The sequence below is a fragment of the Ursus americanus genome, chromosome X (genome assembly GCF_024610735.1).
Source record: "Ursus americanus isolate L20-20 chromosome X, mUrsAme1.1.p, whole genome shotgun sequence".
Taxonomy (NCBI): Eukaryota; Metazoa; Chordata; class Mammalia; order Carnivora; family Ursidae; genus Ursus; species Ursus americanus.
In genome coordinates this window covers 41,166,106-41,182,351 of record NC_142164.1, presented here as the reverse complement: position 1 = coordinate 41,182,351, position 16,246 = coordinate 41,166,106, and the positions used below count along the sequence as shown (strand labels likewise).

Here is a 16,246-nt window from a genome sequence, read left to right as displayed (position 1 = left end):
GGCCACCCTGTTTGTTGGCCAATACCAGTGCAAAGACAGGAATTCCAGGAAGGGTCCATGGGTTCAATATGTGTCTGCTGTATAAACCCCTACTAAGGAGTAAAGCCTATCATTTCACATTTAGAGACAGTCCTTCAAAAGTAATTAGCCTTAGGAGAGGAGGTAGAGATGTCTTAAGTTTATACTAAAGTTTAAATTGCAGAGACTTCTTTGTAGCAAGTTTTAATTAGGGAGACACAACTCTGGGTGTCTAAAAGCAGGCAGGAGAAGGAACTTCTTCAAAGTAGGGCATCTGCACCCCAATGTTTATAGCAGCAATATCCACAATAACCAAACTATGGAAAGAGCCCAGATGTCCATTGACAGATGAATGGATAAAGAAGGTGTGGTGTGTGTGTGTGTGTGTGTGTGTGTGTGTGTGTGTGTGTGTATGACGGATGATTATTCACCCATCAAAAAAATGAAATCTTGCTATTTGAAATGACACAGATGGAACTAGAAGGTATTATGCTAAGCAAAACAAGTCAATCAGAGAAAGAAAATTATCATATGCTTTCACTGATATGTGGAATTTAAGAAATAAAACAGGATCATGGGGAAAGGGAGGGAAAAATAAAATAAGACAAAACCAGAGAGGGGGCACCTGGGTGGCTCAGTCTGTTAAAGCATCTGCCTTCAGCTCAGGTCATGATCCCAGGGTCCTGGGATTGAGCCCTATATTGGGCTCCCTGCTCAATGGGAAGCCTGCTTTTCCCTCTCCCTCTGCCTGCCACTCTCCCTGCTTGTGCACGCTCTCTCTCTCTCTCTCTGTCAAATAAATAAATAAAATCTTTAAAAAAAAAGACAAAATCAGAGAAGGAGACAAACCATAGAGACTCTTAATTATAGGAAACAAACTGAAAGTTGCTAGAGGGGAAAGGGGTGAGGGGATACGGTAACTGGTGATGGACATTAAGAAGGGCATGTGATGTAATGAGCACGGGGTGTTATATACAAATGATGAATCATTGAATTTACCTCTGAAACTAATAAGATACTATATGTTAATTGTAAATTAGTTAAATTAAATTTAATTAAATTTAAAAAAACAAAGTAAGGCATGCAAAAAAGGAAAGCTGAGGGCACATTATATCCAACACTGGTTCTACTTGAGCTTATAGGTTTGGAGGATTAAAAATGAAATTAAATAATCATTTTTATTGTGTATTTTTCCTGAATGATCATCTAACTTAGGGGACTTTCACCTTAGTAATCTTAGAAATAAAATACTTACAATATATGTGACTTTAGATTCACTAAGTGGCCAATAAAAGGTGTGCCTTATAATTCAGAATTAGGAAGTCTATGTAGTTAATTCAGAAAAAGATATTTCTTTCCAAAGATTAACAGTGCTTATGTTTCCAGAGATCAGCAATTTCTGGATTCATTCTATGTTCAATTTATGAAATCTTGAAACTAGTCAACTCCTTCAACTAGGCTTAGCTAATCTCCCTTCATGAGTACAGGAAACCTTTAAAGATATTAACAATATCCCTGGCTCTGCCTAGATCTAATTTGCTTAGTTAAGGCCTCAATTTTGTTTCCCACATGTAGACCATTCCCAAGTCTTTTTCCCCAAGATCCTCAATTCCCTTAGAACACCAGGCAACCTAAGTTTCCTTTAGGACAATTGTTCTTAACCATGGGTGATTTTGCTCCCAGGGAGTATTTGCCAAAGTCTGGAGACCTTTTTGGTTGTCACGACTTGGGGAAGATGCTACTGCGTGTGATGAATAAAGGCCAGGGATGCTGCTAAACACCCTATAATGCACAAGACAGCTCCATGCAACAGAGAACTATCTAGCAATGAAAGTGCTGATGTTGAGAAATCCTACTTTAGGGAATTCTTTTCCTCAAGGTGTACATGCAGTCTTGGCTAGGGCTGGAACTCAAAACTTGTCTATTCACACCCAACACCACATAAATAAAAAGAATTATAAGACAATATTATGAAAAAATATATGCCAACAAATAAGACAGCCTAGAACAAATGGGTAAATTCCTAGAAACATACAGTCTTCCAAAACTGAATCAGGAAGAAATAAAAAATTTGAAAAGACTGATTATTGTTAATGAAATTGAATCAGTAATCAGAAAAACTCCAAACAAACAAAAGTCCAGGACCAGATGGCTTCACAGGTGAATTTTACTAAACATTTAAAGAAGAGTTAATACCTATTCTTAAACTACTCCAAAACATAGAAGAGGAAGAAAATTTTCCAAATTCATTCTGAGGCCAGCATTACCCTGATATCAAAACCAGACAAAGGGGGCACCTGGGTGGCTCACCTGTTAAGTGTCTGCCTTTGGCTCAGGTCATGGTCCCAGGGTCCTGGGATCAAGCCCCGCATCAGGCTCCCTACTTGGCAGGAAACCTGTTTTTCCCTCTCACACTCCCCTTGCTTGTGTTCCCTCTCTCTCTGTCTCTCTCTGTCAAATAAAAAAAAAATCTAAAAAAAACAAAGGGGGGTGCCTGGGTGGCTCAGTCGTTAAGCGTCTGCCTTCAGCTCAGGGCGTGATCCCAGCGTTCTGGAATCGAGCCCCACATCAGGCTCCTCCACTGGGAGCCTGCTTCTTCCTCTCCCACTCCCCCTACTTGTGTTCCCTCTCTTGCTGCCTGTCTCTCTCTCTCTGTCAAATAAATAAATAAAATCTTAAAAAAAAAAACAAAGGCACTATGAAAAAAGAAAACTACAGGCCTATAACTCTGATGAAAATAGATGCAAAAATCCTTAACAAAATATTAGCAAACCAAATTAAATAATATGTTAAATGGATTATTCACCATGATGCAGTGAGATTTATTCCAGGCATGCAAGGGTGGTTCAATATTCACAAATTGGTCAGTGTGATGCATCTCATTAACAAGAGGAAGGAGAAAAACCATATGATCATCTCAATAGATGCAGAAAAACATTTTACAAACTGCAACATCCATTTATGATAAAAACTGTCAACAAAATGTGTTTAGAGCTTACATACTTCAATGTGACAAAGATTATATATGAATAAACCTATAGCTAACATGATACTCAATGGTGAAAACCTGAAAGCTTTTCTTCTAAGATCAGGAACAAGAGAAGTATGTTTTCTCTTACCACTTTTATTCAACACAGTACTGGAAGTCCTAGCTGCAGAAATCAGACAAGAAAAAGAAATAAAAGGCATCCAAATTGGTAAGGAAAAAGTAAAACTGTCACTATTTGCAGATGCAATGTCCTCTATATAGAAAACCCTAAAGATTCCATCAAAAAAACTGTTAGAACTAATAAATGAATTTGGTAAAGTTGCAGGATACAAAATAATGTACACAAATCTGTTATATTTCTATAAACTATTAACAAAATAGCAGAAAGAGAAATTAAGAAAACAATCCCATTAACAGTTGCACCAAAAAGAATTAAAAACGTAGGAATAAACTTAACCAAGGAGATGAAAGACTTGTGCTCAAAATGACTTTACTTTCAGATATTATTCTAGTAGGATTGAGTTCATTTGAAATGCTATTACATATTTATCCTAGAGACATTCAGGGGAAAAGATCTTGGCTTTAAAGTCAGATAGACGTAGATTTGGTTAACAGTTCTGCCATTTTTGCTAGCTGGGTGACTTGATCAAGTTAAACATGACAAAATAAATGGAAAGATATACCATTCTTTTGGATTGGAAGAAATAATATTGTTAAAATGCCTATAATGCCCAAAGTAATCTACAGGTTCAATGCAATCCCTATCAAAATACCAAAAGCATTTTTCACAGAACCCAAACAAATAATCCTAAAATCTGTATGGAACTACAAAAGACCCTGAATAATGAAAGCAATCTTGAGAAGGAAGAACAATGCTAGAAGTATCATAATCCAAGATTTCAAGGTATACTACAAAGCTAGAGTAGTCAAAACAGCATGGTACTTGCGTGAAAATAGAAATGTAGATCAATGGAACAGAATGGAGAGCCCAGAAATATACCAACACATATATGACTAATTCATCTATAACAGAGGAGGCAAGAATATACAATGGGGAAAAGAGAGTCTATTCAATAAATGGTGTTGGAAAAACTGGATGGTTACATGGAAAAGACTAAAACTGGACTACTTTCTTATACTACACACAAAAATATACTCAAATTGGATTAAAGAACTAAATGTAAGACCTGAAACCATATAAAACTCCTAAAAGAAAATATAGGCAGTAATCTCTCGGACATCAGCCCTAGCAAAATATTTATGGGTGTGTCTCTTCAGCAAAAGCTTATTTCACAGCAAAAGCTTATTTCACAGCAAAAGAAATAATCAACAAAACAAAAAGGAAACATAATGAGTGGAAGAATGTATTTGCAGATGATATATCCAATAAGAAGTTAATATACAAAATATATAAAGAACTAATAGAACTCAACACCAAAACAACAACAACAACAACAAACCAACAAACAAACTATATGATTAAAAAATGGGCAGAGGACTTAAATAGACATTTTTCTGAAGAAGACATCCAGATGGCCAATAGACACATGAAAAGATGCTCAACATTGCTAATCATCAGGGAAATGCAAAGCAAAACCACAATAAGGTATCACCTCACATCAGTCAGAATGACTAGTATGGAAAAGACAAGAAATAACAAATATTGGTGAAGGTATAGAGCAAAGGTAACCCTTGTACACAGTTTTAGTGGGAATGTAAATCGGTGAAACCACTGGAAAAAATATGAAGGTTTTTTTTTTTTAAAGATTTTATTTATTTATTCGACAGAGATAGAGACAGCCAGAGAGAGAGGGAACACAAGCAGTGGGAGTGGGAGAGGAAGAAGCAGGCTCGTAGCAGGGGAGCCTGATGTGGGGCTCGATCCCAGAGCACCGGGATCACGCCCTGAGCCGAAGGCAGACGCTTAACGACTGCGCCACCCAGGCGCCCCAAAAAATATGAAGTTTTATCAAAAGTTTAAAAATAAAAATACCATATGGTCCAATAATTCCACTACTGGGTATTTACCCAAAGAAAACAAAAACACAAATTTGAAAAGATATATGCATCCCTATGTTTATTACAACATTATTTATAATAGCAAAGATATGCATGCAACCCAAGTATCTATTGATAGATGAATGGATAAAGAAGATGTGGTAGGTAGATATATACAATGGAATATTAGACAGGCATAAAAAGAATGAGATCTTACCATTTGTGACAACATGGCTGAAACTAGAAGGTATTATACTAAGTGCAATAAGTCAAAGATACCATAAGATTTCACTCATATATGGAATCTAAAAAACCAAGACAAACCGACTCTTAAATATAGAGAACAAACTGGTGATTGCCGGAGGGGTGTGGGGTGGGGGATGGATGAAATAGATAAAGGAGATAAAAAAAAAAAGACCAAAAACTTGTGCATTCAGCCTCTCTTTCCTGGAATTTTGAATCTTGATCAAGTGACGCAAGGACAAAGAACAAGACACAACAATACAAAACAATTAAAAAGAAACACAAAACTAGTAGGAGTAAATTCAATTTTTTGATGGGATCAAGAAGAGATTGTTGTGTAGTCCTTTTTGTCTGTACATCGAGACCTGGCCTAGTTGTTTTTCTGTCTCTAAACTTAGTTCCTCAGACATCCTGTCCATCCTTGAGGTATCCTTCTGATAAATTCCCTTTTTGCTTAAATTTGCAGAAATTTGTTTCTGTTCTTTGTAACCTAAGAAAAAAGCACCTGTTTTTATTTGTTTTTATTTTTTTTAACTGGTAAAGGATTTTTTATTTTATTTTTATTTTATTTTTTTAGAATTTATTATATGCTAGTTACCATACAAGCACCTGTCTTTACAGAAAGAATATCATAGGAATGTTAATTTTGAGATTGTGTTTATTTGTTCCAAAGTGTCAGACACATCTTAATTTCTGGGTTATATGAGGTTTGTTACTTGTCTTCCAGGAGCTTAAAAATCTAGTTAGGGAGGGGCGCCTGGGTGGCTCAGTCGTTAAGCGTCTGCCTTCGGCTCAGGGCATGATCCCGGTGTTATGGGATCGAGCCCCACATCAGGCTCCTCTGCTATGAGCCTGCTTCTTCCTCTCCCACTCCCCCTGCTTGTGTTCCCTCTCTCGCTGGCTGTCTCTATCTCTGTCAAATAAATAAATAAAATCTTTTTAAAAAAATCTAGTTAGGGAGACTAGACATACCCATGTAAAGTGAGGTTTAATTTGTAGTCAAAGTAGTGTATGCTATGAACCAAATGAGTGGTTCAATGAAATAGTAAATGGTTTAGGATTTCATTTTCAGTCAAACCAGAGCGAGTAAAGGTTAGCTTGGGCTTTTTTTCAGGGAGGTTTTCTGGAGAATGCAGGGCAGGCTTTTAGAGGTTAGATAGGACATAGGATGGCAAAAAACAAGGTAAAGTTCTTAGAAAAGCATTGTGGGCATTGTGAAATCAGACAAAACTCACTTCAGATCTCTGCTTTACTAGTCCAAAGCTGCTTGACTTTGGGAAAGTTATTTGTAAAATGTAATATAAAATGCCTTAGAACAATGCTTAGCACACAGTAGATGCCAAATTAATGATAACTATGGTAACTGTTATTTGTTTTCAAGCTTAGGGAAAGTGTTTAAGCCAAGATGCAGAGTTGGAAATTAATGCAATGTGTTAAGGGACAAATGAGGAAAGTAATTTGACCCTCGCACTGATAAAGTAGAAGAGTGGGTAAAAAGACAAGAAGGTTTTTTAAAGGCTATATTGTGGCTTTCTTTATAGTCCTAGCTGACAGTTTCAGATTTTATCCTCTTGTATATATAGGAAACTTTGGTAGATTTTCAGTGGTTAAATGTTGTGATGAAAATAGTGATTTTGGGAATGTGATGTCAGTGTTGGTGTGTTGAATGGATTTGGAGGGATGCATTTCATTAACCTTAACATATACATTCCATAATGGCTTCATTCATAGAAACGAATGAGGTACTTTATGATCCTACTGTGCTTATACATTTAGTGTCCTTTGTATATAGCTGTCCTCCCACTTCATTCTCTGGCAAGTCTAATTAAACAGACAAATTAACAACAAAAGAGGACAGTGAAACTTATAATAGCAGTATGTAATACTTAGGCAATATAGTCAAATAAACTGATTTATTCAATCAAACAACTTATTCTACTGATTTTTATACTATATTCATGGAAATTGACCAATCATTTCAGTCAAACCAATTGATTTGTACAGGTAGACACAACATTTACCTATAATAGAAAAAAGAGAGCTAATTCTCCTCAGGAAAGTTAGTGTCAAACACATAAAACTTGGCTTTAAGAAGAAGCAGGCAGAAACAGTAATAGTTTCACTAGCATATTAAGACTACTGTCATGGTATACTCAGTAGAGCAATTATATTTAAGGATAATTAAACATAAGCAGCTACAGAGGGAAATGCATGGGAGGAATTATGGACTGAAACATTAGTACCAAACTGCATTGCTTGCTCTCCTTCTTTCAATCAAAACATGAAGCTTGAGAAGCAAATTCAAAGACTAGCACAGACCTGAAATTAGTCCCTGTAGAGGTCCAGGATAAGTTTTCTAATAAAATTGTAAATCTTCACTCTGTTGTTCAGGGGCCCTGTTATTGACAGTTCTCCCCCTTCATTTCTCAAATAGTAACTGAATTTCAGATGAGATTTTTAAAGAGAAGAAAGAAATGAACTTGTTTTCCCATGGCAGCATGTTCTGTAGCTAATCTGCAAATGCTGTAATTATGCTGGGTGCTGATAGATTTGTCTCTGGGCTGGTGGTCAGGATCCAGATGAACTGCTGCAGTTGCTGTTTTACCATCACAAATGTCCTGCACTTCTTGGCAATTCCCAGGCCTAGACATGATATTGGAATTTAATGAGGCTCCACACCTATATCCCACTGGGATGTGTTAGGGTAAGTGTAAATTTATCCCCTTTCATTCATGGGTTTAGGGCGAAAAAAACGTGTGTGTTGGAATGTCCTACAGGAATCATGTCTCTATTGGCTGTTTGCCACAAAGCCTCTTCCACTGGCCTAGGAACCTTAGGTTAGTGTATAGTCATCAAAGAGGCTAAAACCATTGATTCAGTATTGAGCATTTGTACCTGTCTTCTGCCTACAACTTTCACGTCTTCTTTGCAGTTCTGCAAATGGGGGCTTTTGGTCACAAGGGGGCACCAAATGAGACAATGTCAGCTTCATTTAGCTTCATCTCTAAATTGGCCATAATTGTAGCTCTCTTCCTTACTTCCAAGGTCATTGGGTAGATCACATGAGCTAATGTATCTGAAAACACCTTGAAAATTATGAACAGCCTATAAATATAAGGCACGTAAAATGACTTTCTATTAATAAATGTCATGTCAGTAATTGACACAATTATAATGAAATCAGGGTAAATGTATCCATAGTCCATGGCAGGCGGTAAAGATGAGGGACAACAATGATTCAATAATTCATATCCTGATAAGAATTGGACAAGATATTCATCTTTGAGTATGAAATATATTTTTTAAGATTTTATTTATTTATTTGACAGAGATTACAAGCAGGGGAAGCACCTGAAAGAGATGTGTAAGGCAAATTGAGAATAATTCTACAAAGAAATCAAAATTATTTTTTATAAATAAAATGTAGGTGGCTGGATTTTATTTAATTTTAATTTTATTCATGTTTTGAATACACAATATATGCATGTTGTTCAAAATGTAGATAAAGTGTATAGTGAAAATTAAATTTTCCTCTACCTGACCGTATTGTCCTTACCATTATTCAGCCATCCAGTTCCTTTCTTCAGAGGATATCACTGTTATAAATTTTACATGTATCTATTCAGAAATAGTCCATACTTAAACATTTTTATATGTGCATACACATGGGTACATACACACACACGTGTTGTTTTCTTTTTACACAAAGGATAGTATGCTGTGCACACTGTTGAACAGTGTATCTTGGAGATGTTTGTATAACAGATGTACAGATTTACCTAATTATTTTAAGTGGCTGCATTATAATATATCATTATATGAAAGCACCATATTATTTAACTACTGTCCTGATGGATATTTTGGTTGTTTCCAATATTTTGCTATTACAAACAGTAGTGAACAACAACAAAATCAAACACCTGTTATGACTGGATTTTAAATTCTAATATTTAAATTTTGTTTAAAGTATATCCTTTATGTTTCAAATAGTATCAGACTGTTAAAGGTAACTGAAATATTTAGGAAATGAAAACTATAGATATTGTATGTTTGTCCACATTATACCCAAATCAGCTCATAACAACAAGTGCACTCCTAAATCCCCATCATCTATTTCACCCATTCCCACACCCACCTCCCTTCTGGTAGCCATCAGTTTGTTCTCTATAGTTAAGAGTCTGTTTCTTAGTTTGCCTCCGTCTCTCATTCTCTCTTTTTTCCCTCTTTGTTCATTTGTTTTGTTTCTTAAATTCCACATATGAGTGAAATCATATTTTATTTGTCTTTCTCTGACTGACTTATTTTGCATAGCATAATACTCTTTAGCTCCATCCATGTCATTGCAAATGGCAAGATTTCAATCTTTTTTATGGCTGAGTAATATTTCACTCTGTGTGTGTGAGAGTGTGTGTGTGTGTGTGTGTGTGTGTGTGTGTGTGTGTGTGTCCATTCATCAGTTGATGGACACTCAGGCTGTTTCTGTAGTTTGGCTATTATAGATAATACTGAGGTAAACATTAAGGTATATGTATCCCTTTGAATTAGTATTTTTGTATGCTTTGTTTAAATACCTAGCAGTGCAATTGCTGGATCATAGGATAGGTCTTTTGTTTTTTAAGTTTATTTCTTTCTTTAAGAATCTCTACTCCCAACATGGGGCTCAAACCCATGACCCCAAGATCAAAAGTCACATGCTCCTCTGACTGAGCCAGCCAGGTGCTCCAAGTTGTCCTATTTTTAACTTTTTGAGGAACCTCTGTACTGTTTTCCAGAGTGGCTGCACCAGTTTGTATTCCCATACTGTGCAAGAGGGTTCCCCTTTCACCACATCCTCACTAGCACCTGTTGTTTCTTGTATTGTTAATTTTAGCCATTCTGACATTTGTGAGGTGATAGATACCTCATTATAGTTCTGATATGCATTTCCCTGATATTGAGTGATCTTGAGCATCTTTTCATGTGTCTGTTGGCCATCTGGATATCTGCTTTGGAAAACTGTTTATTCATGTATTCTGCCCATTTTTAATTGGATTGTTTTTTGGGTGTTGAGATTTTAAGTTCTTTATGTATTTTGGATACTAACCCTTTATCAGATATGTCATTTGCAAATATCTTCTCCCATTCTGAAAGTTGCCTTGTAGTTTTCTTTATTATTTCCTTTGCTGTACAGAGGCTTTCTATTTTGATGAAATCCCAATAGTTTATTTTTGCTTTTGTTTCCCTTGCCTCAGGAGACATACTTAGTAAGAAGTTACTATGGCCGGTATCACAAAGGTCACTGCCTGTATTCTCCTCTAGGATTTTGATAGTTTCCTATCTCACACTAAGGTCTTTCAACCATTTTGAATTTTTGTGTACAGGGTAAGAAAGTGGTCCAGTTTTCATTCTTTTGTATGTTGCTATCCAGTTTTCCCAACACCATGTGTTGAAGAGACTGTTTCCCATTGAATATTCTTTCCTGCTTTATTGAAGATTAATTGACCAAATAGATGTGGGTTTATTTCTGGGTTTTCTATTCTGTTCTATTGATCTCTGTGTCTATTATTGTGCCACGTTAGAAAAAAATATATTTGATTCAATAAGGATAAGATGTAGCCCATCAACAAAAAGTAGTTGGAAAAATAAGAACAATTCACTAAAATTTTCCCATTTCAAGCAGTTAGGATATCAGAAAGATAAAGCTGATGTAACGCAAAGCTCTTTTCTAAGTGAATTTCTAAGTGCGTTTGTTTGTTATCAACAACTATTTTGGGCATATCACCAAATTTATATATTTCCCTAATCTTACCTGTCATCTGATCAACTTTTATTTCTTCTTCTCTTCTAAATAGCCTTATAAATATGAGATGAACTTCTCTCATGTCAGCATAGAATTCCTATGCCAGTCAATTAATGATGGTTTAATGATGATCTCTTATATGCCCAGCTCTATTCTATGTCTCCTGTGAAATACAAAGACATATAAAACATATCCCTTTAATAGGTAAGAGTCTGGTTGGACAGTTGAAGCAAGATAAATATGGGAAGAGTTAAAAGGAATTCAGCTCGTAAATAATAGCTTGGTACAAGCTTTGTCATAAACCATTTTGTATCTGTGTGCCAAGTGCTCTCATTTCTTTCTTCCAGGTGCCTCTCAAATTTGCCTTTTTTAAAATTTCCCCATACTCCTCTTCATCCTCTCACACCCCCGCCCTGCACTACTGTGTTATTACTCCATCCTCTTAGCTGTTTTTGTTCTCCTCCAACCCATCCTATATAGGAAGCCAATCATCTTTAGATAGCACGTCCCATGAGTCTTTTGTTGCTATTGTTCCAAGAATCTACAATGGTCTTGTAGTCTACTACATCATGTCCAAATTCTTCTGCATATTTGTAAGGATCCTCCAGAATTGAGTTCCATCCTGCCTATTTTCATTTCTAACTACTCTACATCATGAGCAACTTACTCTTTACCCTATATCACACAGCTCCTTCTCACCAGATCATTTTCCTCTAGTCACATTATGCTCTAAGTTCTACCTCTCTTCCTTGGTTTGTGTTGTTAAACTTTCCTTCATTTCTTCTTCCTTATTGTCTACCTTTCCAAATCTTTTCCATTTCTTAAGGTCTATGTGGAGACCCATTTCCTTCATAAAACTTTCCCCAGCTCTGCCAGCTAATATTGGCCTCTCCTTTCTTCATTCCTTTACCACATATGGTCTTATGCCTCAAAGGCTACAATTTTTCACTAGATGGTAGTCTTTGTTCTATTATCTCTTTATTTTGATGTGATAATTTTGGTTCATAGTCCTAGATTGTAAATGGAGAGTAAATATAAAGACTTTACTTCCTTCTCCCTTAACACTGAGCATAAGACTTGGTGGACAAAAGATGCTCAATCAATATTTTTAATCATTATCCTAATGAAGGTACCAGTGTTTTATTTTATGTTGTTTCAGAGGCTGAGTGGGGAATGGGGCGTGATTCAGAGGTATAGAAGGTTCAGTCCACCAGAAATGTCTATTAGGTTTGTATTTAGCACCACAAAGTACATATGGGGATTTAATGTTTATCTGATTATACTTTTAAAATCTATATTTCTTTATACTTACAAGCTTATAAAAATCGTTCAAAATAGTCCATTTGTTTGATCTTGTTTGAAAGTGTAGCTGTTGAAATGGCCTATTTACAGTGAATCAATGGTGCTCTAAATGTGCTGGGAAATGGATATTGTATGGATAGAGTAACAGCTCAAGTAAGAACACTGCCTAATAAATGTTTATACACCATCAAGTCTACAAACATTAAATATCATTCATGATAGAATCTTTCTTACCCTGCAATTTGTCTCAATTTTTCCATTACCTTCTTTCATTTTCTCTTCTAGCTTTACTCACAGACAAGCCTCCCAAGCCATTGTTCCCCATGGAGAATCAGCCAAGTGTTATAGATGTCCAGCTGGGTAAGTCCCCTTCTGGGAATAATAGATCCTAAACTTGCTCTCTGTTAATAGATGGGGAAGATTGCATGAACCAGGAAAGGTTTATTGCCACTGTTATTACATGCAAATCAATCTGTGTCTGCTCATTTATAACCCTGGAGTTCAGGGCAATAGCAGTTTAAGGAAATGAGTTTGTATTGCATCAAGGAATTATAATACTAATTGGTTACACTAGGTATTAAGTGTGCTATAGGACAGAGCTTTTTAACTCTGTGATTGATAGATTCATAGATGTCATGCATTGGTGATTGGTACAAAAGACTTTTCATGCTTGTCAGCCAAAATTTTTCATTTAGAGAACATTAACTCCTGGAGAACAGCACTTTTTAAAGTAAAAGAGCCCCACAATACACTCCTTAAAATGATTTGATAGTATTATTTCCAATGGCACAATCCAGGGCTATTTAAAACTTGTTTTTAGGTTGAGATCCTGAATATTTATGAATCATACAGTATTGGCAAAAGTAACAAGATGATTTATTGGTGTTCATGTTTTTTTTACAGACTTAAATAAGGACATAAGGTGTTGAGCCTTCCTTTTGAGTCCCCTGCCAGTAATCCTTGTATTTCAAGAACTGTGAGGTTGAGATTCAGAAGTCTGTTAGTATCTTTTTCACACCATGGCCTTTACTCTAAGCCATATACTTTAACATTTGTGAGATTTTATCCACCTTGGGTTTCATTCTATTCTTCAATTCTCAGAATTTTGTCAATTCTAAACAAGAGAAGTGAGCAAATATGCTGGAAATGGTTTGGTTTATTTTGGGTATATGATTTATTGAAACCTGTGACCATAGTGGTACCTACCAATCATATAGCCAGGGAAGATGAATTGGCTCCAATATTTCACCCACTTTGGAGGACGATTTACTCAACTTTTGATCTTTCTGATACAATTTGGACTGTTAGAGGCTTATTTCTATCTTGAGAATAGATGAGAGAAAATTATATTCCTAAGAACTTGTTCATTTTTCCATAAGGAAATATAGCTCATTGTAGTTAATGATGTAGCCTACCAGTATAAGTACCAAAGTTAAGTATTTTAAAATAAATAAACAAACAAAAAAAGAAAAGAAACATGTTAATAATGGGTGGTGGAAATAGTGAATATTTTGTAGCTAATGTTGAAGTATTAGGCTATGGTTCCCCCCCCACCACTTGTATTATTTTGCAGAGTCATTTTGTTATAGCCAAATCTAGATGTGCTGACACATACCCTCAGTAATTTTTGCTTACATTTCCCATCAATATTGGGATGAAAATACCTCAAGTTTTACTCTGTGGTTCGCCAGGGGTTACATGAACCATAAGATGATCTTATATCATTAGTTTTCATGCAGATTCAAGTGGATAAATTATTTTTATAAGAAAACTTATATATTAAGGAGTAGAAAGCAAAACTTACACAACTATCTCAAATTTTGTGTTTGTGGCCCATGAGTGGGATACTTCTTCATTCACCTCTGCTATTAGTCAAGCTTTAACAAAAATGTTAGAGGGGTACTGTTCTAAAGCAAGGAGAGAGACCATTGTAGGGAGTACATTTCACTCAGATTCACTGGGTGCAGAATTTGTATGTGTTATTTAGGATATCTCTAAGATGTGTGCTTGGTATACATGTGTATTTCAACATAGGCATATATGCCAAAGTAGCCCACCACCAATACCACCCTGTAAAATTACTAAAGTAATTTGCTTCCAATTTACATTAGGTGCAAGGCTGAACTTCTCAATTTTTAGTTTGTGACAGAGTTTAGAGACAACTTTATTGACAGAAAGATGAAGACCTGCCCGTTTTCCATCCCAGAAAGGCTATTTCTCTAAAATGCTAAAGCAACCATGTAATTCAGAGAAAAGAAAACAAAATCCATTAAACCAGATCTCTGGCATTAGGAAGAACACATACCTGGTTAATTTTAGGTGATTTTAACTTCTCTACATATTTATTTAGCATCATTTATTCATACCTGGGAGTCATTTTGTAACTTAGTCTTATGCCTCAATAGTAAGGTGATGTTAGGAGCACTGTAAATGTCAGAGAGCTCCTCAGTGTCAGTGGGAGTTCTGCAGTCAGAATGTTTAGAAACTGCAAGTGCAAAAAAGAGAGAAAAATAATTGGGGTGATTGCATGTCCCTGTCTATATCTGGAAAATTTACATAATTCAGTAAGATCATGAAAACTTCTGGAAATTATTTTCCTTTATTTTTTTTTAAGTTCGTCAAGCAAATTCAGCTTTAGACATCCTCAAATTAGAACAAAAAGTAGAACTACCAAAGAATAGAAAAATCCAATTCAAATTGCTAAGCACATTACCACGTTCAAATTTCCCAAATCTCAGTACCTAAAATTTGAGACAACATTCTATTAGATTAAAGTTGGCCACAGATTTTTTGCTATTCTTACCATTTAAACATAGTTTATCATCCGGCTCCCCTTGAATCCAAAATGGCCTTAGGGACATGATTGATCAATAGAATATGGTAGAAGTGATATTCTGGGATTTTGGAGGCTGGGTCAAAAGAAACCTTGCAGCTTCTCTTCAGGTCTCTTGGTCTTCTCTGAAACCACCATGCTATGAGAAGCTCAAGCCACATGGAGAGCTGCTAGAGGATGGGGCACCATTTGAAGAAAAAGAGGTCAATGAGCACCAAGGCTGGTAAGTGAAGAAGCCATGTTGGAATTGGATCCTATAGCCCCAGCTGCCCTGGCTTATGCCATGTAGTTTAGGGACAAATCATTAAGGTAAACCATTCTCATATTTCTAAACCAAAAAATTATGTGCAAAATAAAATTGTTGTCATCAGCCACTAAGTTAGGTATTTTGTTAAATAACAATAGATATCTAAAACAAACATTATTTTCTCTAAAACATTGTAAATTCCATTTTCCCCGTGGACAAGAATCTCATGCAGGCATTTTATGGAAAATGAGAAAAATTATGGGAAATACTTGAGTACTAGCTCCACGATAGTTTTAGAAAACATGGTCTGGAATAATTATTTATGTGTTTGTTTGAGGGTTACACTAAGTTATCAGTTCTGCATATTTGTAAAGGGCAATCCAGTAAATGAAATTTTTCAGTAGAAATGAATATTTTTTTGTGCATGGTTGGCGTCAGTGCAGATATTCTGTTGTGTCTCTAGAGGAAAATAAACATCTTGACTTTCTCTTTTCTATAGTGTAATCCATTAGTCATCCACAACGTTATAGAAATTTACATACTTTTTGCTGACATAGTGATGACAGTTTGGTTGTTGTTAAATTGTGTTCACATTGTAATGCTGAAAGAAGATTAATCTTAACCAAATACCCATACATTTTGAGATGATAAACACATTCTTAGCAAAGTAATATGAAAACTATTGCTCTCACAAAGCAAGCTTATTTTGCTAAAGCTGCCTGTAGTAATGTGTGAAATATAAAGGAAAAAGCAAAGTACAAAACACAAAAAATCCAACTTGGTCCCATTATCTTCCATTTATTTTCTTACTGTGAAGGTAAATTTAGTTTGAATTTT

The 16,246-nt window shown here is 35.7% G+C and overlaps 1 protein-coding gene across 2 annotated transcripts in view; it reads left to right on the top strand.

Moving 5' to 3' along the window:
* Positions 1–16,246, top strand: part of IL1RAPL2 (interleukin 1 receptor accessory protein like 2) — a 1,151,831-nt gene that overhangs the window by 831,529 nt on the left and 304,056 nt on the right. For both annotated transcript variants that reach the window (XM_087859489.1, XM_045804817.2), the window contains one exon: positions 12,615–12,689. In XM_087859489.1, the coding sequence (XP_087715615.1) occupies positions 12,615–12,689 (75 nt within the window). The remainder of the gene's footprint in view (positions 1–12,614; positions 12,690–16,246) is intronic.